The sequence below is a fragment of the Lissotriton helveticus genome, chromosome 3_1 (genome assembly GCF_964261635.1).
Source record: "Lissotriton helveticus chromosome 3_1, aLisHel1.1, whole genome shotgun sequence".
Classification (NCBI taxonomy): Eukaryota; Metazoa; Chordata; class Amphibia; order Caudata; family Salamandridae; genus Lissotriton; species Lissotriton helveticus.
Genome location: NC_136061.1, coordinates 2020338940 through 2020363683, shown reverse-complemented (window position 1 = coordinate 2020363683; position 24744 = coordinate 2020338940). Strand labels below are relative to the sequence as shown.

The 24744-nt window shown below is 48.9% G+C and overlaps 1 protein-coding gene across 2 annotated transcripts in view; it reads left to right on the top strand.

Moving 5' to 3' along the window:
* Window positions 1-24744, top strand: part of CHD2 (chromodomain helicase DNA binding protein 2) — a 2197496-nt gene that overhangs the window by 1146259 nt on the left and 1026493 nt on the right. For both annotated transcript variants that reach the window (XM_078683153.1, XM_078683151.1), the window contains one exon: window positions 5357-5453. In XM_078683153.1, the coding sequence (XP_078539279.1) occupies window positions 5357-5453 (97 nt within the window). The remainder of the gene's footprint in view (window positions 1-5356; window positions 5454-24744) is intronic.

The window sequence follows — 24744 nt, the reverse complement described above, 5'->3', positions numbered from 1 at the left end:
CAACTTTACAAGAAGAAACTCTGGAATTCGACGTTCTGCTCCACAGAAGACTGAAGAAACTCCCTTGTGGGCAAGGAGTGTCCACCCTGCAACTGCAGGCACCATCAAGCGTCCAGCGGCTTCACTTTGTCGTCTTCCCTCGAGGATCCAGACTTTAGAGCCCGACGAGACCCGGACTCCCAGACCTCTCCGACCTCTACCTACATCTGCAGCACAGCTGAGATCCGTGGGTGCGACTGACACGTGGGACCAGCCATCTTGAAAGAACCTGCACTTCGCTTTCAGCACGACTCCCGAGGTAAACTCGACCAAGTGCTTTGGGGACAGAGAAGCCCCAGCCCCGAGCAGCTCCTGCACCGAAGACCAGCCCTCCAGCATCCACGAGATCTGCGTGGGGCCCTTCTGCTTGTTTGCTGCTTGACGCGTTGTCTGGTCACTTGCCGGCTGGCTAGTGGCCTCCTAGACGACGATCCACGACAACTTCACTGCTGGTCTGGTTGCTCCAGACTGGCCCTTGCTCTCTTCCAAAAGAGGAGCACCCTGGACCCTCCTGGTCCACTCCAGACACCGTTTCCACTCACCGCGTGGGTTGCCTTTGCCAAGGCCTGTTGACGCCGATTCCGGATCCAACACCGCCGACAGCGGGAGCCTGCGTGGGACAGCTCGTGCCTCCATCCTGGTCGCAGAAGACACCTCCTGATCCACGTGGCTGCAGAGACAAGCGTCCACTCTGCACCTGATCGCGACGACAGCATCTGGTTCCTTCCTGGTTCCACACCGGTCACTGGCTAGTGACTTTGAACACTGTCCCCTCTGCTTTCAGGTCCTCTTCTTCACCGATCCACCCTTGGATCGCACCAGACTTCTTCCTCCTGGTCGCCTGCAGCATCTTTTCTTCCAGGCTCCATAGACTTCAACGCGAGAACCCGACACACTTTGACACCTATGCACCCGCAGCCCGTGGGTGAGGTAACGAGAGCATTTCGGTGCTCAAGGGTAGTTTAACTGTCCTAGTGTCCAGTTCCACAGTCGTTTTAGTCCTACCTAGTCAGGATTGTCCGTACTCACCTTTAACTTGAACTGTACTGTCCATAGACGTTGTTACGCATCTCGCGTGTGAGTTCACACTCTGCACACGTGTCCCGTGGGCCTCCTATTACTTACCTAAGGTGAAGATAGCTTAGTCCTAGCGAACCTCCAGCCTCTGGACAGCTCCATTCCTTCTATCGACTTTCACATTCCACTTACTTAGTATATGGTTTGTCGTGCCCCTAGGGCACCATTGTAATTTTGTGCAACTTGTAGTATTTTTCGTAAGAGATTGTCATGTGCTTAGCCCTCTGACCTCATAAAGTGTTCAGAGGTGTTTGTCATTAATAAATATACTGTTTATTTTCATAACAACCTGTGTGGTGTTCTTTCATCTGGTATTCAAGGGGTTATATGTGGTAAAACAGCTGGCTTCACATGCCAAAAGAGTTTAGCCTAAGACTGCTTTGTCCATGCTACCACTAGGATAGCTGGTCTATACGGTTGACTTACAACCAATCACCATAAGGGTTGTTTGGTCTGATACAAGGTCATCACTAGAACTAGTGAGCATCATATATCAGGCCAACTTCTCACAGCTACTACTGCCCTGGTTCGGGGAGTCCCCTTGCAGGACATCTGTCAGGCAGCTACGTGGGCTTCGCTGCACATGTTCGCTAGACACTACTGCCTGGACAGCCAAGTCCGGAGAGATGGCTTTTTCGGCCGTTCCGTTCTCCGGAACTTTCTGGTGTGATCCTGGTTCACAGACCCACCACCGGGGTTGGTATTGCTGGGGTATCTATACGAAGGTAAGGAATCTAACACTAACCTGTTTCTTTCAGATGCACAAGTTACTTACCGTCGGTAATGATATATCTGTAAGAAACAGTAGTTAGTGTTAGATTCCATCCTCCCCGTTATGTGAACCGATATCTAGGGTTAAGGACATCCCTTTCAGGGCCCTAGTTTCATGGCACCAGTGACGGTCTCTGGCATGGCTCTGCATTCCTGGATCGGAAAGCTATGTACAAGAACTGACGTCAGCGCGCGAGTGCGGCGTCTAAGTGCTCCGACGACGTCATCCCAGTGATCACGACGCCGACGACGGACGCGGAGCCGCAGACGACGCCTACCGACGCGCAGGGGTACTGCTACGCAAAACTTTCTGGATCCAGTCTCAACGCCTGGGGATATTCTAAGGTAAGGAATCTAACACTAACTACTGTTTCTTACAGATATATTGTTACCGAAGGTAAGTAACTTTTGCTTTAGGGGCGTTTCAGGGAGTGTCCGGTAGTAGCCAATGGGCTACCTACCTTTCGGGTGACTACTAGGGGTGGGCGGAATTTGCGTAAACGCGTAAGCAAATCTCCTCGAAATGGTAAAAAATCTCCGCGAACACGCAGAAATTCTGCCAACACGCGGAACACGCATTTGAGAACGCAAACAAGCAAAAAATCTCGCGAAGTCGCGGATCGCAGAATTTTGGGCAATTTCACGTTCTCTGCGGAAAGCGAAATTACACAAATTCCGCAAGCGGAACGGATTTTACCACCCATGCCTAGTGACTACACTAGCTATATGACCACCTCCTGTGGTAAGAGGGCATTACCCTGACCAGAGGACCTAATATCACCCAAAATTAAGATGGCAGAATTTTCCTAGCCGTGTTCACTTCATGTAGCCCACCTTAGGGTTAGTACACCTTAGGGGTAGTACTAGCCTGAAGGTTAACACACCTCCTGACGAGCTAAGTTTGCTGGCTGTCAGGCTGCCAAATAGGCCCGTGGCAGTGGGTGGCATTTCCCTGTCTAGGGGAAGCTGGGTTGTATATAAAAGATGATGGGGGCTTTTGAAACCTCCTACCTTGATATTTTGGTTACTAGTCATCCTGCTTGGAGGAAGTGATAACACCTCCTGCCAGAGCTTGCATTGTTTCCTACCTCAGAGAGCGTGGTCTGTGTTGGCAGGCTGGACAGAACCAGTCAGCCAAAACACTAGAGGTCTATAGGTTTTCAGTGAGTACCGCTGAGATACCTTCTGGGTGCATGTATTAATAAATATGTCACTACAATCAGTGTGGGTTTATTTATATGAGGTGTTTGATAGCAAACACCATAGGTTTTAGTGAAACCATTATGTAGCTGGAAGCGCTTTTCGACCAGTGCCCAGGTCATACCTGAAGATTACATTCCTGTTCACTTGACCGGTCAGTAATTGAACTGGCCAGCAAAGGGGCATATCTGCTCAATCAGTTATGTCCTTACATGTAATATTATGCCCCTGCCTTAGGGCTGTAAGACCTGCTGTAGGGGTGACTTAGAAATATTACATGCAGTGTTAGGGGACATAGCACACATGGTCTGGGCTATGTTGTGCTTTCACTTTTTAGAGCACCTTCTCATGCAGCCCGCAGTGGCAGTCTGCCTGAGTTCGATGCTGGGTCCCTTAGAGTGGCACAAGATATGCTGCAGCTCCAGAGACCCTGATCTGATAAGAGACTTTTAGTTGTAGATTCCTTACCTTTAGAATTTCCTCCAGGTGTCAGTCTGGATCCGGAGGTTTTTCAAGAGAAGTACCCCTGTGCGTTGGTCAGTGGCATCAGGAGGCTCCACTTCTGTCATTGGCATCGTGGGCGCCTGAATGGCGTTGTGGGACCGATATAGACGCTGCCCATGTGCACTGACGTCTGTTTTTCTTTTTCCGCTACCAGCCTCAGGGCTGATACGGAGAGAGCTATGCCTTAGCTGTCTTTTGGCTTGCTATTTTTCAACTTTTGTCGACTTCTTTTTGAGTCTTGGACTCCTGGTGTGTCGAGTATCTCGACCCTGCTTAGGACCGGCTTCAAGCCCTGCGGATCATGCCACCGGATTATGTCTGTTACTGATCTGCACCTTGTGTGCCAATAAGGAATCTACAACTAGAATATGCCTCTACTGGATACATCATTACAGAAGGTAAGCAACTTTTTCTTTAGTACCTATGCTCTAGGTACCAGGGGCACCGCTTACTAGGGACCTAAAGAGGTGCTAAAGGCATGGTTAATTGGGGATCAATTGACCAGTTACCTTGTTTTGAGGAAATAACACTGGCACTGAGGTCCTGGTTAGCAGGAACCCAGTTCACTCCTGTCAAAGCGTCATCAAATACCAGGCAAAAAGTGGGGGAGGATTACTGCAACAAAAACCTATTTCCTACATGCCTCATTCTCACTCGCACACATTCCTCGTATTGGCAAAAAAGAAATTAGAGGTTGCTCATTATCCTGCATGGCACCCAAGACATAGCAAGACTCCCTCACCACATAAAAGCCTCCTCCTCACTTCTTGAGTTCCACAAGAAGCTGAAGACCTGACTTTGTGTAAGCACCTTGGGAACCACTAACCTACACACCTGCCAAGGGTCTGCATACCCTCTCCGGTGGTTAGTACGCTACACAAATTTAACATAGCAATAATGCTACCTACCAAACATGCCACAGACCACTTGCAAGCAGGGCGCCGTTAAAGTTTTTCATGGCAAACTACCCCTAGCGGACATTTGAAAAGCTGCCACAAGGTCCACTCCACACACATTCACAAAGCATTATTGTGTGGACATTCTTGCAAGGCTTCAAGCTAGTGTTAGTCAAACTGTCCCCAGGACACTGTTTCAGACCTCTGCACCATTCACTGGCTTGCCACCACTTAGGGGAGTATTGCTTTGCAGTCAATGTAGAGCATTTGTATCTTCAGCCGTGCATGCTATGAACTAATTATATTACTTACCCTGTAGGTATCTGTCGGTTGCAAGTACTGCTTTAGATTCACATGCGCCATCTTCCATCCTGGAACCTAGTGTTTGCTACAGATTTATTTTACCTTTCACATTCCTCTCTTTCTATACGTATGGTCACTATTCCATCCTCCTCTCTACTCTACTCTGACCCTCTGGGTGAAAAACAATCTAACAATGCCCCTGTGCATTCACGACCAGAGGAGGAGTCACCACGACCTTGTGACTGTAAAGACTTCTTCGAAGAAAAACAAGTTGCAAATGAGCCAACCGCTAGAAGGCAGGAGTATGCCGAGCATGTGAATCTACAGTACTACATGCAACGAACAGATGCTCACAGGGTAAGTGACATAATCCTTCTTGTCCCTCATTACCATGTTTAACAAGAAGGGACTGATCCAAACATGCTTTACATGATGTGCAGCTTTCTTAGGACAACATGCCAGTTTTCCAAGGAGCAGTTCCAGCAAGAGTCTGAGTGTTTGGAATCTCTGTTTAGTCTTTGATTCACTTGACTGATGGAATGATTATTATTTTTTTTCTTTTGAAGCTCAAATCCATTCAATAAGGATGAACTGACAGCAATTTTGAAGTTTGGTGCTGCAGATCTTTTCAAAGAGCCTGAAGGAGAGGAATCTGAGCCGCAGGTAAAATGTTATTTAATAATATGAAAAGCATTCGCCTCTTCTCAGGTTATGCATGCTATAATATCTGGGTACACTCAAGCTTTTCACTGATATGTAAGAAGTATAGGTGGTGCTCCATTAAGGACAATAGAGGGAGAATACCCTCAGGTAATCTTTGTACATATCAAAGTTCCATCTTGGAGCTACCTGCAAGCTTTGTGTTTTGCCTAAGAAATAACAAATACTTCTCTTCCAGGGAATCCTCATCAAAGTCATAAGCATTAGAATATTCCCGCCCATGCGCGGGACCCTGGAAACACTATATTATATGTGCCCCACATATATATATTCAGGTGGGACCTCAGCTATCCCTAGCGGGATTAGTTATATACCGCCCTCCTGGTGGGGAGAATCCCAACCTGACAACTCTGATGGATACTATCGTTCAGAGCTCCCTCCTTTATCCTCAATTCCTCGTTGTCGGGGATTTTAACATCCATATGGATAAGGAGGACTGCGTCCCTGCAGAGATATTGAGGTCCACATTAAATGCAGCCAATCTGAGACTTATCAACGATGGCCGCACGCACAGAGCGGGCCATACGCTTGATTTAATTTTCTCCAATATTAACAATGTGGTGGCAGAGGCGCCATTACCGCTAGTCTGGTCAGACCATTCACTTATTTCATTTAAATTAAATTTAGCGGCTGACAGACCTGCGACAAGCAAGTGCTCCTTTGTGAAGAGACATTGGAAGAAACTAGTCCCTGCTACCATGGGCCCAGTTCTGGCTCAGAATATACCTACTCTTACTTCGAATGTCAACACAGATGCACAGCTGTTTAATGACTGGATCGGGAACATGGTGTCATCCATTGCACCGGCAACACACGCAATATCCAAGCGGGATTCCCCTTCCGCTCCCTGGTTCTCACAGGACCTCAGAGTAGAGAAGGCAGCGTGTAAGAGGCTGGAGAGGCTTTGGAGGGCAAACTACGGGCCCATAGAAAAGGCCCGATATAAGGAAGCATCCAAAAAACTGCAGAAGGCCGTTAGAAAGGCAAAACAACTGTTCTATGCAGAATCAATTCAGCAGGCAGAACACTCGAGTAAAGAAATCTTTAAGGTGGTTCAGTCCTTCTTTAAACCCAGGTGTATTGAGAGGGAGGTTCCCCCGTCGACCACTCTGTGCGATAGCATTTCAGATTTCTTTGACTATAAAATTATGCAAGTCTATGAGTCCTTCGGGCCAGAGAAGAAAACAGTGAAATCGGACCTGGCTGTCAAAGTGGTGGATGGTGTAACTTTGGCACAATTCCAGCCGATAGCTCTGAGCGTGGTTATGCAGGAATTAAGCCGCTGTAAGTCAGGGTCAACCGACGACCCTTGTCCACCTAAACTCTGGAGCACTATAGCTGACTTTGTAGCTCCCACAATACAGCAGATTTGGAATATGTCCATCTCCTCCGGGGTGTTTCCGAAGTTATGGAAACATGCCACTCTCCTGCCGCTAAAGAAAAAACCAAATGGGGATCCTAAGGACCTTAGTAATCTTCGTCCGATTTCTCTGTTGGCAGCGCCGGGTAAAATGTTGAAGAAAGTAATCCAGCGCCAGTTAAGTAAATTCATTGAAGAAAACAGGATATTGCATGAGACGCAATCAGGCTTTAGGCCCGGCTTCAGCACTGAGACAGCACTAATTGAGGTGGCAGAGTCAGTAAGGTGGACAATGGATTCAGGAGACTCAGCGATGCTGGTGCTCCTGGATCTGTCCGCCGCTTTTGATACGGTCGACCACGCTAGGCTGCTGATGCGACTGGCGGAGATAGGCATCCAGGACCAGGCACTGGGGTGGATACAGTCGTATCTGACTCAGCGAACACAGAAGGTGGCGCTGGGGACCGTTTCTTCAACACCCAAGGTCCTCAGCTGTGGCGTCCCTCAGGGGTCGGCACTCAGCCCACTATTATTTAATATATACCTGGCTCCACTTTTTACGCTGATTGCCAATTGGGGGGTCATGGCAATCTCATATGCCGACGACACTCAACTGGTGTTTCCGTATTCGGAGGTGTCGGAGGCGTCCTTTTCGAGTTTCAAGGGCTGTCTCCAAGATGTTGCATGCTGGATGAACACAAACAAATTAAAACTTAATGCAAACAAGACGGAAGTGATCTTTTTTGGCAAAGGCCCCCCTCCACCCTCAGAACTTTGGTGGCCGGCAGAGATGGGACAGGCCCCTTCGCCTAGCCATACGGCAAAAAATCTGGGGGTGCGGTGGGATGACAGTTTGTCCTTTGCCTCGCACATACAGCAAGTAGTTGGCTGCTGTCTGAGTAAGCTGAGGAATCTTCGCAAGATTCTGCGACTCCTACCAGAGGGCTGCCGAAAAACAGTAATCCATGCCACAGTGACATCTAGGCTGGATTACGCAAACGGCCTCTATCTGGGCTTACCTAAGTACCTAATTCAGCTTTTGCAACTGGTCCAAAATGCGGCTGCGAGGCTGTTAATGCGGATCCCTTTCAAGCATTCGGTCTCTCCGCACCTTCTTTCACTTCACTGGCTACCAGTAGCCAGTAGAATCAAATTTAAGGCACTTACGCTGGCCTTTAGAGCTCTGTATGGCACCTGCCCAAATTATCTGAAAACTCGACTGCCGAGATATACCCAGGCCCGCTCTCTTCGCTCCAACTTTTTCTGCCAATTTGGCGCCACTCTGGAACATCCTGCCCCCAGCGCTTCAGCAGGCCCCCTCCGAGCTCTGCTTTAAGCAGATGATGAAGACTTGGCTTTTCACCCAATCACGCTAGACGCTAATACTCTAGTCCTCGTGGTCAAACCTGTTCTTTTTAGCGCCGGGACACCTCCTTGTGAGGTAGCTGTTCGCGCTTTATAAAATGCCGTATTATTATTATTATTATTATTATAACCATATATATATATATATATATATATATATATATATATATATATATATATATATATATATATATATATATATATATATATATATATATATATCCAAAGAAACCCTCCTGGAAGAAAGGCAGAGGCCACAACGGGGAACAGTATGAAGGCTTTCTTTATTGCAAAGTTGGACGGCACTCCGGGCGTATGCATTTCCGCTGTGTAGCTTCGTCAGCGCCCAGCGTGGTACTCTGGAGGATGGTCGAGTGCCTGTTAATAAAAAATGAGAGTTCATTCACTGCCACATTTGTAGATCGCTCCGCCCTTGGTGATGCCTGACAGCACCAATCACAGTGTCTCAAGAGTGCAAAGCACTTCATCTCCCAGCATGCAGTGTTAAACTAGGAAAGGGCAGCCAGATGGTAGCGCGACCCACAAAGTAGCACTCGATCACTTCTCTCACTGTTGCCGTGTCCCCTGCAACGTACAGCCTCCTCGGGTCCCCAACTGCACAACCTTCGACATCAGGGATCAATTTCACGGGGGTAAGTCCGACAGTGCGTCTCTCCCAATGCGGAGTTGATAACTCCGACACCGCTGTGTTTTTCCCTGTTGGCTGGGGTGGGCCTGATCTGTTTCAATAACTTGAAGAGAAAAGTTTCTCGCCGGGGCAAGAAAGAACGCCAGTATGGATCAGGCCAACTTGCATGCAGGGGCCTCTGTAAATTGCCGCTGGCTGGCAATTGTCAATGTCCAAAGAAACCCTCCTGGAAGAAAGGCAGAGGCCACAACGGGGAACAGTATGAAGGCTTTCTTTATTGCAAAGTTGGACGGCACTCCGGGCGTATGCATTTCCGCTGTGTAGCTTCGTCAGCGCCCAGCGTGGTACTCTGGAGTATGGTCGAGTGCCTGTTAATAAAAAATGAGAGTTCATTCACTGCCACATTTGTAGATCGCTCCGCCCTTGGTGATGCCTGACAGCACCAATCACAGTGTCTCAAGAGTGCAAAGCACTTCATCTCCCAGCATGCAGTGTTAAACTAGGAAAGGGCAGCCAGATGGTAGCGCGACCCACAAAGTAGCACTCGATCACTTCTCTCACTGTTGCCGTGTCCCCTGCAACGTACAGCCTCCTCGGGTCCCCAACTGCACAACCTTCGACATCAGGGATCAATTTCACGGGGGTAAGTCCGACAGTGCGTCTCTCCCAATGCGGAGTTGATAACTCCGACACCGCTGTGTTTTTCCCTGTTGGCTGGGGTGGGCCTGATCTGTTTCAATAACTTGAAGAGAAAAGTTTCTCGCCGGGGCAAGAAAGAACGCCAGTATGGATCAGGCCAACTTGCATGCAGGGGCCTCTGTAAATTGCCGCTGGCTGGCAATTGTCAATGTCCAAAGAAACCCTCCTGGAAGAAAAGCAGAGGCCACAACGGGGAACAGTATGAAGGCTTTCTTTATTGCAAAGTTGGACGGCACTCCGGGCGTATGCATTTCCGCTGTGTAGCTTCGTCAGCGCCCAGCGTGGAACTCTGGAGGATGGTCGAGTGCCTGTTAATAAAAAATGAGTTCATTCACTGCCACATTTGTAGATCGCTCCGCCCTAGGTGATGCCTGACAGCACCAATCACAGTGTCTCAAGAGTGCAAAGCACTTCATCTCCCAGCATGCAGTGTTAAACTAGGAAAGGGCAGCCAGATGGTAGAGCGACCCACAAAGTAGCACTCGATCACTTCTCTCACTGTTGCCGTGTCCCCTGCAACGTACAGCCTCCTCGGGTCCCCAACTGCACAACCTTCGACATCAGGGATCAATTTCACGGGGGTAAGTCCGACAGTGCGTCTCTCCCAATGCGGAGTTGATAACTCCGACACCGCTGTGTTTTTCCCTGTTGGCTGGGGTGGGCCTGATCTGTTTCAATGACTTGAAGAGAAAAGTTTCTCGCCGGGGCAAGAAAGAACGCCAGTATGGATCAGGCCAACTTGCATGCAGGGGCCTCTGTAAATTGCCGCTGGCTGGCAATTGTCAATGTCCAAAGAAACCCTCCTGGAAGAAAGGCAGAGGCCACAACGGGGAACAGTATGAAGGCTTTCTTTATTGCAAAGTTGGACGGCACTCCGGGCGTATGCATTTCCGCTGTGTAGCTTCGTCAGCGCCCAGCGTGGTACTCTGGAGGATGGTCGAGTGCCTGTTAATAAAAAATGAGAGTTCATTCACTGCCACATTTGTAGATCGCTCCGCCCTTGGTGATGCCTGACAGCACCAATCACAGTGTCTCAAGAGTGCAAAGCACTTCATCTCCCAGCATGCAGTGTTAAACTAGGAAAGGGCAGCCAGATGGTAGCGCGACCCACAAAGTAGCACTCGATCACTTCTCTCACTGTTGCCGTGCCCCCTGCAACGTACAGCCTCCTCGGGTCCCCAACTGCACAACCTTCGACATCAGGGATCAATTTCATGGGGGTAAGTCCGACAGTGCGTCTCTCCCAATGCGGAGTTGATAACTCCGACACCGCTGTGTTTTTCCCTGTTGGCTGGGGTGGGCCTGATCTGTTTCAATAACTTGAAGAGAAAAGTTTCTCGCTGGGGCAAGAAAGAACGCCAGTATGGATCAGGCCAACTTGCATGCAGGGGCCTCTGTAAATTGCCGCTGGCTGGCAATTGTCAATGTCCAAAGAAACCCTCCTGGAAGAAAGGCAGAGGCCACAACGGGGAACAGTATGAAGGCTTTCTTTATTGCAAAGTTGGACGGCACTCCGGGCGTATGCATTTCCGCTGTGTAGCTTCGTCAGCGCCCAGCGTGGTACTCTGGAGGATGGTCGAGTGCCTGTTAATAAAAAATGAGAGTTCATTCACTGCCACATTTGTAGATCGCTCCGCCCTCGGTGATGCCTGACAGCACCAATCACAGTGTCTCAAGAGTGCAAAGCACTTCATCTCCCAGCATGCAGTGTTAAACTAGGAAAGGGCAGCCAGATGGTAGCGCGACCCACAAAGTAGCACTCGATCACTTCTCTCACTGTTGCCGTGTCCCCTGCAACGTACAGCCTCCTCGGGTCCCCAACTGCACAACCTTCGACATCAGGGATCAATTTCACGGGGGTAAGTCCGACAGTGCGTCTCTCCCAATGCGGAGTTGATAACTCCGACACCGCTGTGTTTTGCTTATTCATATATATATATATATATATATATATATATGAATAAGCAATAGCAGCCTACTAAACACCAGAGCTGAATCATGCTCTAAAGAATTTCCACCATACATGAAAAACATGCATTAGAAACATGAGAAACAACAATAAAGTTATAACTGTTTTAATGCTCAGAAAACAGTAGAAATTCTTATAAAACACTGAAAGCATAGGAAGCTCCCAGGCTGCATTGCAAATACTCAGTCTAAAAAGACTGAAGAGCTAACCTGCAGCTGAATGCAATAAACTGACACCGTGCCTTTAAGGCACCCATGACCCCCAGCTTCCCATCATGCCTCAGGGGTGACAGTTAGGTCAGTTGTTCTTTCCGGCTCCTTCAGGAAGTATCCTGACAACACAGCCCCACTCATTTCTGTTTTTCTGACATAAATTGTCTTCACTTGTCACAGTTTTTGGTCTTAGTTTGACATTTTACACCTTGCAAGTAAGAACCTGTCTTTTATTGACAGTTTGGTGAGTATTTTCTACTTTAGAACGCCTTCCCTTTTTGACAACTGCCCTTCTTGTGGCAACAAGAAGGCCAAGACAGACAGCCATGAAGTCTGTATTCTTTGTCTACCTGAAAATCATGATCCAAAAGCCTGTCCTCACTGCAAACCCTGTCAGGAAGAACTCTGAAGGACAGGGAGAGGATTTGCATCTATGGCCTAGCCCAAAGGTCATCCAGAGGAAGGTCTCCGGTAAGGAAGGGCACCAAGAAGGGTAGAACACCTTCAAAGGAGAAGTTTTCACACCCTTCAGCTTCAGCGTCGGGCTCGGCACTGATGAGGGAACTACCGGTGGGTCATTCATCTAAAAAACGACCTTCGACGGCGGGCTCGTCGTCGTGAAGAAGAGATTCAGGTATGTCGTCGTCCAGAATCCCAGACCCTCCGCCGTCGTCAACTCGGCGACGATCGGCGTCGAGGACCAAGACCCCTCCGCCGTCGTCAACCCGGCGACGATCGGCATCGAGGACCAAGACCCCTCTGCCATCGGCAACCCGGCGACGATCGGCGTCGCGGACCATCACGCCTCTGCCGTCGTCAACCAGGCGACTATTGGCGTCGAGAAGCAGGGACCCTCCACCGTCGTCACGACGTTCGGCGTCGAGGAGAGGCTCACGTCTGTCGTCGCACAGGGACCAGAATCCTCCGCCGTCGACAACCAGACGTCGATCGGTTTCGAGGAGATCTCTGTCGACGTCTCGTAGGCGTTCGGCATCGAGGGTGACCAATACCCCTCCGCAGTCGTCGCGTAGACACTCGACGTCAAGATTGACTGCTCCGCCGTCGCCCCAGCGGCGTTCGGCGTCGAGGGCTCCGTCGTCGGCTTCACATCGCCGCTCGACATTGAGGCATCACCGATCCTCGCACCGCTCACCGTCGAGACATTAGGCTTCGGATCCGACGTCGAGACACTCCGCTTCAGGGAGATCCAGCGGGGAATCGGTGATTCTAGTGACTGAATCAGCCTCCCGCCACTCATCCTCGCATTCGTCTGGGCAAGCCGCCTCAAAATCTAGAAGCCCTGCCTGCAAATCACCTTTGCGAAACCCTTCTTCTGCAGATGTGAGGTTATCCCCTAGATGGAATCTGCCATTAGATCATTGGCGAGATTCAGGGGCTACAAGGAGACTGCAAGAATACCCCAGTCCTGCACACAGGTCTCCGCTTCAGAGACTAGTTGAGGAAGTGGACAGACGCAGTCCTCCCAGGCACAGGGTGCAAGCTGAAAGATCACCTGTAAGGAGGCCTACTAGATCTCGTTCCCCCAGAAGGGAGGAACGTTCAGGAAGATCACACGATAGGAGGCATAGTGATCATCGCAGGAGTAGGAGGACACCATCTACTTCTTCCGTTCGAGGCATGTGGGCTGCTGAATTCATATCTATGCATAGATCGCCGCCTAGTGTTGGGTCCGGATGATTGCACATTGTTGTCCTGGTAGAGTCTTCGAAGTATCACGAGATAGGTGGCTCCTCCCCTGGACTACAGTGCGCATGGGCATCCTCTCCATCCTCAGATTGTTTTTTCCCGCCATATGGTTCGGATGTACTTTCTTTGCTCAAGTTCGGAAAACTTTTCTAAGGGCCAAAAGGCCTTCGGGGTCGTCGGTATTGTTATTTCGATCGGTGCCGAGTACTTGTTCCACTTCTTTTCGAGCAGGACGTCGAAGAGAGCCGCGTGGCCTTTTCGACACCAGAGGCCCGATCGTTGATGGAACGGACCCCGTTCAAACGATGCCCCCTGTGTAATTCTAAATACCCACACATCGATGTACACCCAGTGTGCAACAAGTGTCTATCTCCGGAGCACAATGAGGCCAACTGCCTAGCTTGTGCCAAATTCAGATCAAAGAAGATGCTTCGACTTCGGCGCGCAGCGAGACAAACGATGGTGAAGCCAGCGCCCGACCTGGTGAATATCTTCGGTGAAGAAGACGATGAGGTCGTCGAGACTGAGGATCCAGAACAGCTGTCGGATCCGGGTTCGGAGCATGACTCCAACTATTACGAAGACGAGGAAGGAAGCGTCGAGAATGAAAACGTCGTCGAGGTAGGGGACGACGCATCGGCCATCGGAGCCGTCGATGACAACTCGAGCGATGAACCAGGCCCAACAGTGAGTACGGGGCCCGATACAGACACTGAAAGACTTCCAAGGGCTCAGGTCGAGGCATCGCCAACAGGCCTTAGCCAAGATCATGACGAACATTCTAAAGCCCCGCGTTTCGGCCCGGCTAAGAATATATCACACGAGCCATCGGTCGAACGTTACCAGTCACTGGTTAAATCGAAACCGAAAGCCATGGAGTAAAAAACGAAACCGAAACTGCTGGAGACAGTCTTCGGATCGAAGAGTTCGGATTCATCGGGTTCGACAAAGAAAAAAGGCGTCGACAGCCCTCCAGCGTCACACGTAAAGGGCGTCGACCCGAAGATCGGTACGCTAAAGTCCACATCTAAAGTCAGGCACGTCGAGCCGACGAGGTCGACGTCGACGGACAGCGACACAAACAAGGGACTCGAGTCTTTGAAGGTTCTTGATCCGAAGCAAGGAGTCGACAAGCCACAGGTCGTCAAAGGCCTCGAGCCAAAGTCCAAGACCGGCTCAAAGGACCACGTCGAGTCAAAGCAGAAGAGTGCGCCTCAAACGCCACAGGCGCCTAGGTCGACGCAAGGCCAAAAACGTATTGGCGAACAGACAAAATCGGTCGGATCGATAACGACGACGGCTCCAAAGAAGGTCAGTCAGTCGACAAATACTATGCCACCGATAAAATTCGGACTGCCCCCAACGGCACGGCCTAAGGCGCTCGATCCGAAAACGGGGATCGAACCGTCCACAAAGGTGTCAATGGGGAAAAAAAGTCATTCTCTTGACAAGGACATTGTGTACCAAGAGCCCTCCTATGACGACCAGTCTAAGCTACATATCGACTCCGACACAGGCAGACTTACTATTTATCAGAGGAATTCAGGTCAGAAAATCCTCTTGAAACATATAAAATTCCACTCAAAAAGAAAAGGGATTCTTCCACATCACCTGTCCTTTTTGAAACTGTAACTTACCATGGCCAAGACACCTCTGCATACTCACCCACAAGCAATGATGAGGATATGGAGTATGACTACAATGAAGAATTTAATTACCCTGTGGACACGGATCAGGATGACCAGACTCAAGCCTGGACAGACCCTGTAGACCCGGGGGAGTCACAGACTATTCCTGACACTCCTTCTTATACCGTCAAAACTTCGCCAACAGAGGATACAGCTGCGTTTAACGCATTAATAGAAAGGGCAGCGCACAATCATGATGTGGAAATGCATGCTGACCCAATTGAAGAAGACTTCCTATTTGAAACTTTTTCCACTTCAGAGAAATCAGTCAAAACATTGCCAATGTTAAAAGGTGTGCTTAAACACGCGGGAGACATTTTCAAGGAAACCACAAGAGCAAGGGTTGTTAACCCCAGAATCGAAAGAAAATACAGGACAGCACCTGTGGACCCTACATATATTAAGGGACAGCTGCCATTAGACTCTCTGGTGGTATCAAATGCTCGTAAGCGTGCTAACTCGCAAACCACTGGTAATGCTCCTCCTCCAGACAAGGAGTCAAAAATATTAGAAGCTTCTGGAAAAAGGGTGGCTGCTCAAGCAGCTAATATATGGAGAATTTCTAATACACAAGCGCTATTAGCCAGATATGATAGGGCTCATTATGACACACTAGAGCAACTGCTACAACATTTGCCTGATGCCTACAAGGAGGGAGCAGAGACACTAATACAAGAGGGAAAACTCATATCTAACGCATCTATTAAATGTGCGCTAGACGCAGCAGACACCGCAGGCAGGGCCATCAATACAAGTGTCATGCTCAGGAGACATGCTTGGTTACGCATCTCTGGGTTCAAACCTGGGATTCAAACCACATTATTAAATCAGCCTGTGAACCCTGATTATTTATTTGGTCCTGATGTGGACACAATATTAGAAAAGATTAAAAAGGACACAGAGACAGCCAAGTCTATGGGTGCCTTGCAGTCACAACAGTTCAGAGGAAGCTCCTTTCGTCGCTCCGGTAACAGGGGAGCTACACGAGGATAGGCCCAGCAGACTCCATACAGTAAAGGGAGCACGCAGACCACCTATAATAAAAACAATAGAGGTGGATACCGTGGCAACATCAACAAAGGCAGAGGACGAGGGAATAACAACACCAGATCCTCTGCCAATACTAAACAGTGGCGCCTTGTCCGTGCCCTCAGACCATGTAACACCGGTCGGGGGACGATTACAACAGTTCCTGCCAGTCTGGGAAAGCATTACCACAGACAGGTGGGTGAGACAACTTATTCAGTTCGGCTATTGTCTAGAGCTAACCTCCACTCCACCCAACATACCCCCAAGACACCGTCCTATGTCCGCAGAGCACATACGCTTATTGCAGCAAGAAGTCATCAGCATGCTGCAAAAAGGGGCCATAGAACTCGTACCTGTACAGGAACAGGGTAAATGTAAATGTAAATGTCGGAATTTGTAAAGCGCACAGCTACATCCGCCGGAGGTGTCCCGGCGCTGTCCGTATACCGCTTAGGAACCCTTCCTGGCTTTCCTGGGAAATGTCCACTCCTGGGCACCCCCCAGGTGCAGCCAGGCATCCCAGCGCTTTTGGGGCCGTTGTGGAGACTAAGCAAGCTATTGCCCAGAGTTGCAGCGTGGGACCCATGATCAGAACAGGCACTGAGGCGAGAATATCCAGTCAGGGGAATTAATGACCCGGAGACCCGCTGAGGCGGGATTCGAACCCTGGTCCCTGGCCAGAGCTCTGCATCAAGGCCTGCCTGCTCTAACCATTGAGCCACACAGGGGTATACTCGCTGTACTTCTTAATCCCCAAAAAGGACGGGTCTCTCAGGCCAATACTGGACCTCAGGCCCCTAAACCAATACATCTTGTCAGAACATTTTCACATGCTCACTCTACAGCAGGTTCTACCATTGCTCACTCGGGGAGATTTCCTCGCAACACTAGACCTAAAAGACGCATATTTTCACATACCAATACATCCAGCACACAGGAAATATCTCAAGTTTACTATACAGAATCGGCACTACAGTTCACGGTCTTGCTGTTCGGGGTGACAACAGCCCCCAGGGTGTTTACCAATTGCCTAGCAACAGTAGCTGCACATCTAAGACGACAGCATATTCACGTCTACCCCTACCTGGACGACTGGCTTATCCAAGCAAAGTCAGCCCAGGAATGTGCCAGCCACATGTCCCGCCCTATTCACCTCCTACACAGCCTCGGGTTATCATTAAACTACCCAAAGTCTCATCTTCAACCCGCCCACGTACAACAGTACCTGGGAGCAACAATAGACACTCTGGCAGCAAAGGCGCAGCCAAACTCAGCAAGAATCAACAGCATTCAATTACTGATTCAAAAATTCAGACCCCAACACTCGCTCACAGCAAGGGTGTTTATGCAGTTGATAGGCATGATGGCCTCCTGCATCTTCATAGTCCCTCACGCGAGACTGTACATGCGTCCGCTTCAGGAGTGCTTAGCACGGCAGTGGAACCAGGCTCGGGGACAATTAACAGACCTAGTGTTGGTGACCGGTCGCGCATACAACTCTCTGCATTGGTGGAACACACAAAACCTTTGCAGGGGACGACCGTTCCAAGAGCCTGTATCACAAATAGTGCTGACAACGGATACATCTCTCCTGGGATGGGGAGCGCATGTCCTCCATTACACAGTGCAGGGACTATGGACGACACAGCAGAGAAGGATGCACATCAACCTGCTGGAACTGATGGCAATCTTTATGGCAATGAAGGCGTTCAAAGTACATTTGTGCAACAAAGTCGTGTTGATCCGCACGGACAACATGACTGCCATGTACTACATACAGAAGTAGGGAGGGACACACTCTCCACAGTTGTCACATGTAGCGCAAAGCATGTGGAAGTGGGCCAATCAGAGGAACATATTCCTCATGGCGGAACACCTCCCATGCAGGGACAACCAGATGGCCGATCTGCTCAGCAGACACAGCCATCAGATGCACAAGTGGTAGATAAATCCCTCAGTGCTGCAACCGTACTTCCTGCGGTGGGGTCACCCAGAAATAGACCTGTTCGCCACAAGGTAAAACGCAAAATGCCAAAGCTTCGCCACACCCGCAGTCTCGGGGCAATGCAATATGGATGAACTGGTCAGGCATATTTGCGTACGCTTTTCCACCAGACCCGCTCATTCCACTAGTGGCACGCAAACTACCACAACACTCAATAACCCTCATCCTAGTTGCTCCAACGTGGGCGAGGCAGCCGTGGTACACCACGTTCCTAGAACTTTCCGTGGTGCCTCTTCAAAGGCTGCAATTAACACCCAGTCTTTTAACGCAGAGCCATGGAGACTTTCAGCACCCAGATCCGCAACAGTTGAACCTTGCGATCTGGCTCCTGAAGTCATAGAGTTTGGTTACCTAAACTTAACTCCTGACTGCATTAATATTATCAAGGAGGCAAGAAGACCTACAACCAGAGCATGCTATGCGGCAAAGTGGAAACGATTTGTCATCTATTGTAACAATAATGACGTGAATCCACTAGATGCATCAACTCAAAACATCATATGTTATCTGTTACATTTACACAGATGCAATCTAGCCTACAGTTCCATACGTATACATTTAGCTGCGGTGGCAGCTTATCTGCAAAACAGGCAGCACCTTTCACTCTTCAGAGTACCTGCTATTAAAGCTTTCATGGAGGGACTCAAACGAGTGATTCCTCCAAGACGCCCACCTTCACCTGTCTGGAACCTGAACGTGGTCCTGACCAGACTGATGGGACTACCTTTTGAACCTCTACACTCGTGTGAAATACAATTCCTAACATGGAAAGTGGCTTTTATAGTGGCTATTACATCACTTAGAAGAGTTAGTGAGCTGCAAGCCCTAACTATTCAGGAGCCATTCATCCAAATTCATGCAAATAGGGTAGTGCTACTTACCAACCCTAAATTTATGCCAAAGGTGGTATCCCAGTTCCACATCAATCAAACAATTGAACTGCCAGTGTTCTTCCCAAATCCAGATGGATTGTTAATTGCATACAAATTTGTTATCAGAAAGCTAAACGCACATTAACAGTTCCCCCAAGAGCGCATTCAACACGCAAGTTAGGGGCCTCCATGGCTTTCCTAGGAAACATTCCTCTAGAAGAAATATGTAGAGCAGCCACATGGTCTACCATACATACATTTACCAAACACTACTGTGTAGATGTACACTCAAAGCAGCAAGCAGCTGTAGGACAGGCTGTTCTCGAGACTCTTTTTCAGACTGCTGCAGCTGGCACGGGCAACCACCGCTAAAGGGGAGACTGCTATCCATTCTATGCATAGATATGAATTCAGCAGCCCACATGCCTTGAACGGAATATGCTACTTACCAGTATGCATCTGTTCTTGGCATGTAGGCCTGCTGACATTCATATCGCCCGTCCTCCTCCCCGGTGCCTGTCGCAGCTGTAGCACTCAGAATTAATCTCTAGCATGGACATCACTTACTGTATCATACTCCATCTCTGCCACAATGGCGAAAAACAATCTGAGGATGGAGAGGATGCACATGCGCACTGTAGTCCAGGGGAGGAGCCACCTATCTCGTGATACTTCGAAGACTCTTCCAGGACAACAATGTTCAATCATCCGGACCCAACACTAGGCGGCGATCTATGCATAGATATGAATGTCAGCAGCCCTAGTGCTTTGCTGGTTTTTGACTTAGTTGGCCTGGGATCCTGCTATTCAGGACCCCAGGCTTCCTGCTCTCTCTGTTAAAATGGACTCCATGTACCTTAGGTACATAACTAATTGGATACTGGGCCACCTTATCAGTCCCTGTACAGTGTACCTAGGTACCCAGGGCATAGGTGTACCCAGGGCCTACCAGGGGCTGAAGCATGTATTATGCCACCCCTGGCTGGCCATCCAAAACTGACACAACTGGCTGCACGACAGCTGGGGCAAGGTGGTGTAATCACCCTTTGCTGTAGATATAGTATACCTATATCTAACCCTAAAATGGACACATATATTCCTATCAGTCACTCCTATGGCAGGCCTTATCAATCCTGAAGGCAGAGTGCTAGGAATTATGTGAGATGGTGCTCTGGCATGAGCTGAGCCCGTCTGCAGCTTGCGGAACCAAGTCCTAATAGCTGTTCCATGATAACGCTATACCATATACTCTTAAGTGCATTATAATCCTCGCGGTTAAATGCTAACTTTGGTATAGCATTATCAAAACATGTCGAGTAAGGTGTCATACGAATTGGAATACTACCCCCTCGCCAATTCTGGCGACGGGGGAAGCATTCCCCCCTTCTAGAGGGACACGACATGTATGTAACTCTGAACCCCGGTTAAAGTTAACTCGAGCCTTGGCATCACAAAATGGATGCCACCACCACAGACACAAGTCTGACCTCCTGCTGCTGGGAGTCCTTCCAGCGAGGGAGGCTTGGACAAAGGGTTTCCTGCCTTGGGAGGTGCTAGCACCACCCCAGACAGGATTTTGTGTATTGGGTAGGATAGGCCTGAAAGGAATGAGACATGCCCGGGGCACACAAGGTGTCCTGTGCATACACCGGTTCAAACCAGTTGCTGGGGCATCCCTGCCCCAGCTCTGGCGCGAAACCGGACAAAGGATAGGGGGTGTAGCCACCCCCCTTCCTGGTCCCACCCAGGGGAGGGACCTAGTCAGTAGTGCACCCCCCTTTAGGAGAATAAAAGTAGGAGCTGGTTCCATTCCAAATTAGATTATCCTGAACAACTTACAAGAAGAAACTCTGGACTTCGACGTTCTGCTCCACAGAAGACTGAAGAATCTCCCTTGTGGGCAAGGAGTGTCCACCCTGCACAAGCAGGCACCATCAAGCGTCCAGCGGCTTCACTTTGTTGTCTTCCCTCGAGGATCCAGAATTCAGAGCCGGACAAGACCCGGATTCCCAGACCTCTCCGACCTCAACCTACGTCTGCAGCACAGCTGAGATCCGTGGGTGCGACGAGACACGTGGGACCGGCCATCTTGAAAGAACCTGCACTTCGCTTTCAGCACGACTCCCGAGGTAAACTCGACCAAGTGCTTTGGGGACTAAGAAGCCCCAACCCCGAGCAGCTCCTGCACCGAAGACCAGCCCTCCAGCATCCACGAGATCTGCGTGGGGCCCTTCTGCTTGTTTGCTGCTTGACGCGTTGTCTGGTCACTTGCCGGCTGGCTAGTGGCCTCCTAGACGAGGAACTTTGAACTCTTCACTGCTGGTCTGGTTGCTCCAGACGGGCCCTTGCTCCCTTCCAAAAGAGGAGCACCCTGGACCCTCCTGGTCCACTCCAGACGCCGTTTCCACTCACCGCGTGGGTTGCCTTTGCCAAGGCCTGTTGACGCCGAATCTGGATCCAACACCGCCGACAGCGAGAGCCTGCGTGGGACAGCTCGTGCCTCCATCCTGGTCGTCGAAGACACCTCCTGGTCCACGTGGCTGCAGAGACAAGCGTCCACTCTTCATCTGATCACGACGACGACATCTGGTTCCTTCCTGGTTCCACTCCAGTCACTGGCTAGTGACTTTAAACATTGTCCCCTCTGCTTTCAGGTCCTGTTCTTCACCGATACACCCTTGGATCGCACCGGACATCTTCCTCCTGGTCGCCTGCAGCATCTTTTCTTCCAGGCTCCATAGACTTCAACGCGAGAACCCGACACACTTTGACACCTATGCACCCGCAGCCCGTGGTTGAGGTAACGAGAGCATTTCGGTGCTCAAGGGTAGTTTAACTGCCCTAGTGTCCATTTCCACAGTCGTTTTTGTCCTAACTAGTCAGGATTGTCCGTACTCACCTTTAACTTGAACTGTACTGTCCATAGACGTTGTTACCCATCTCGCGTGTGAGTTCACACTCTGCACACGCGTCCCGTGGGCCTCCTATTACGTACCTAAGGTGAAGATAGCGTAGTCCTAGCGAGCCTCTGGACAGCTCCATTCTTTCTATCGACTTTCACATTCCACTTACTTAGTATATGGTTTATCGTGCCCCTAGGGCACCATTGTAATTTTGTGCAACTTATCGTATCTTTCCTAAGAGATTGTCATGTGCTTAGCCCTCTGACCTCATAAAGAGTTCAGAGGTGTTTGTTATTAATAAATATATCGTTTATTTTCATAACCTGTGTGGTGTCCTTTCATCTGGTATTCAAGGGGTTATATGTGGTAAAACAGCTGGCTTCACATGCCAAAAGAGTTTAGCCTATGACTGCTTTGTCCATGATACCATTAGGATAGCTGGTCAATAAGGTTGACTTACAACCAATCACCATAAGGGTTGTTTGGACTGATACAAGGTGATCACTAGAACTAGTGAACATCATATATCAGGCCAACTTCTCACACCCGGATCTTCCACATCTGTCTGTGTGTCCACACAGACGTCTACCTTGCAGGCCGGACCTGTTGAGCAAGATGAGCGGGAGGATTCTACATCCCAACCTTCGCTCTCTGAACTTAGCGGCATGGCTCCTGAAGTCCTGCAGTATGGACATCTGAATTTGCCTCCTGATTGTATGCGCATTTTAAAGGAAGCTAAAAGACCTTCCACAAGAGCGTCATATGCGTTCAAGTGGAAGAGATTTTATATTTGGTGTAGGAAGCATCATCTTGACCCTACTAAAGGGCAGGAGGATGTTATTCTTCCATACCTTCTTTTCTTAGCAACATCCGGTTTGAAGTATGCTTCCATTAGAGTGCACTTGTCAGCCATTGTGGCGTATAGAAAATCGCCGAGCCATAAGTCTTTCTTCCAGATGCGATTGGTCAAGGACTTCCTCCAGGGGTTAAAGAAAGTCTATCCCCCTGTTCGAAATCCTTCTCCTCCCTGGGAGTTGAATCTGGTATTATCCAAGTTGATGGGCGCTCCTTTTGAGCCCATCCACAAATCCACGTTACAACATTTATCTTGGAAGGCCGCTTTCTTAGTTGCTATCACATCAGCATGCAGAGTAAGCGAAATCCAAGCATTGTGTACAAAAGAGTCTTACACTGTTTTCCACCACAACAAAGTAGTATTAAGAACACATCCATCTTTCTTACCGAAGGTGGTGTCTGATTTTCATATTAATCCGTCTATTTCTCTTCCTTCCTTTTTTCCAAACCCTAAGACCCCGGCTGAGCGGTGGCTGCATTCTTTAAATCTCAACAGAGTATTAGAAAGACGGATCAGCTTTTTGTCAATTATGGTTCCATGACAACGGGTTTTCCAGCTGCCAAAAGATCCATCTCCAGATGGATCGTCTCCTGTATCAAATTGGCTTATCAGCTAGCAGGCAAGCCCTTATTGTTGACACCCAAGGCACACTCTACTAGAGGGAAAGCGGCCACAGTGGCTTTCCTACATGATGTCCCTATGTCAGAGATTTGCAAAGCTGCAACCTGGAGATCAGTTCATACCTTTACAAGGCATTACTGCCTAGAATCTGATTCCAGGATCGATACTCAAGTAGGGCAGGCCTCTTTTGAGGAATCTATTTGGGCAGCCTGCGGCCTGTTCGAGCTTAGTTTTTGTCTAAGTTTATCAATGATGTACTGTTTTTATTGATCCTTTGCCCACAGGGAGATGAGGTGAGGCTCGCTGTTCTATTCTAATGCTTATGACTATTGATGAGGATCCCCTGGAAGAGAAGGATTAGTTACTTACCTGTAATCCTAGTTCTCTTCCAGGGGTATCCTCATCAAAGTCATAAGCAACCCTCCCGCCTCCCCAGGCAAAGGACTTCTTTAACTTGGAGATATTGTTAACCTGATTGTTTAATGGTTATTTTTTTACAGTCTCCGCAAAGAACAACTGACCTAACTGTCACCCCTGAGGCATGATGGGAACCTGGGGGTCATGGGTGCCTTAAAGGCACGGTGTCAGTTTATTGCATTCAGCTGCAGGGTAGCTTTTCAGTCTTTTTAGACTGGGTATTTGCAATGCAGCCTGGGAGCTTCCTATGCTTTCAGTGTTTTATAAGAATTTCTACTGTTTTCTGGGCATTAAAACAGTTCTAAAACAAACTTTATTGTTGTTTCTCATGTTTCTAATGCATGTTTTTTCATGTATGGTGGAAATTCTTTACAGTATGATTCAGGTGTTTAGTAGGCTGCTATTGCTTATTTATATATATATATATATATATATGTATATGTGTGTGTATATATATATATATATATATTACCTACTGGCGGTCGCCAGTAGGTATATATAGTTAGGATTTTTTTGAATAGGGATTTCTGAAAATTCTATGTATCACTGGATCTTCGGAAATGGTGTGGAATGTGGATATATATATATATATATATATATATTACCTACTGCGGTCGCCAGTAGGTAGTTATAGTTAGGACCTAGTTTCCATAGGAAATCCGCAACATTCTATTGGGAATAACTTTGGCGTCGGTGGACACATTTTCGCGAATTTCTCAAATTAGGTGGCCAGCTCCGCTCCTTCCCTGAAAGTTTGGGGGGATTCGTCAAGCGGGGGCTGAGATAAAAGGGGGGTCCCAAAACTTGTTTTCTCCATGTTAATATCCATAGGGCGGTTGGACTCACTTTTAGTCCGAACGGCTGAATGGATTCCCACCAAAC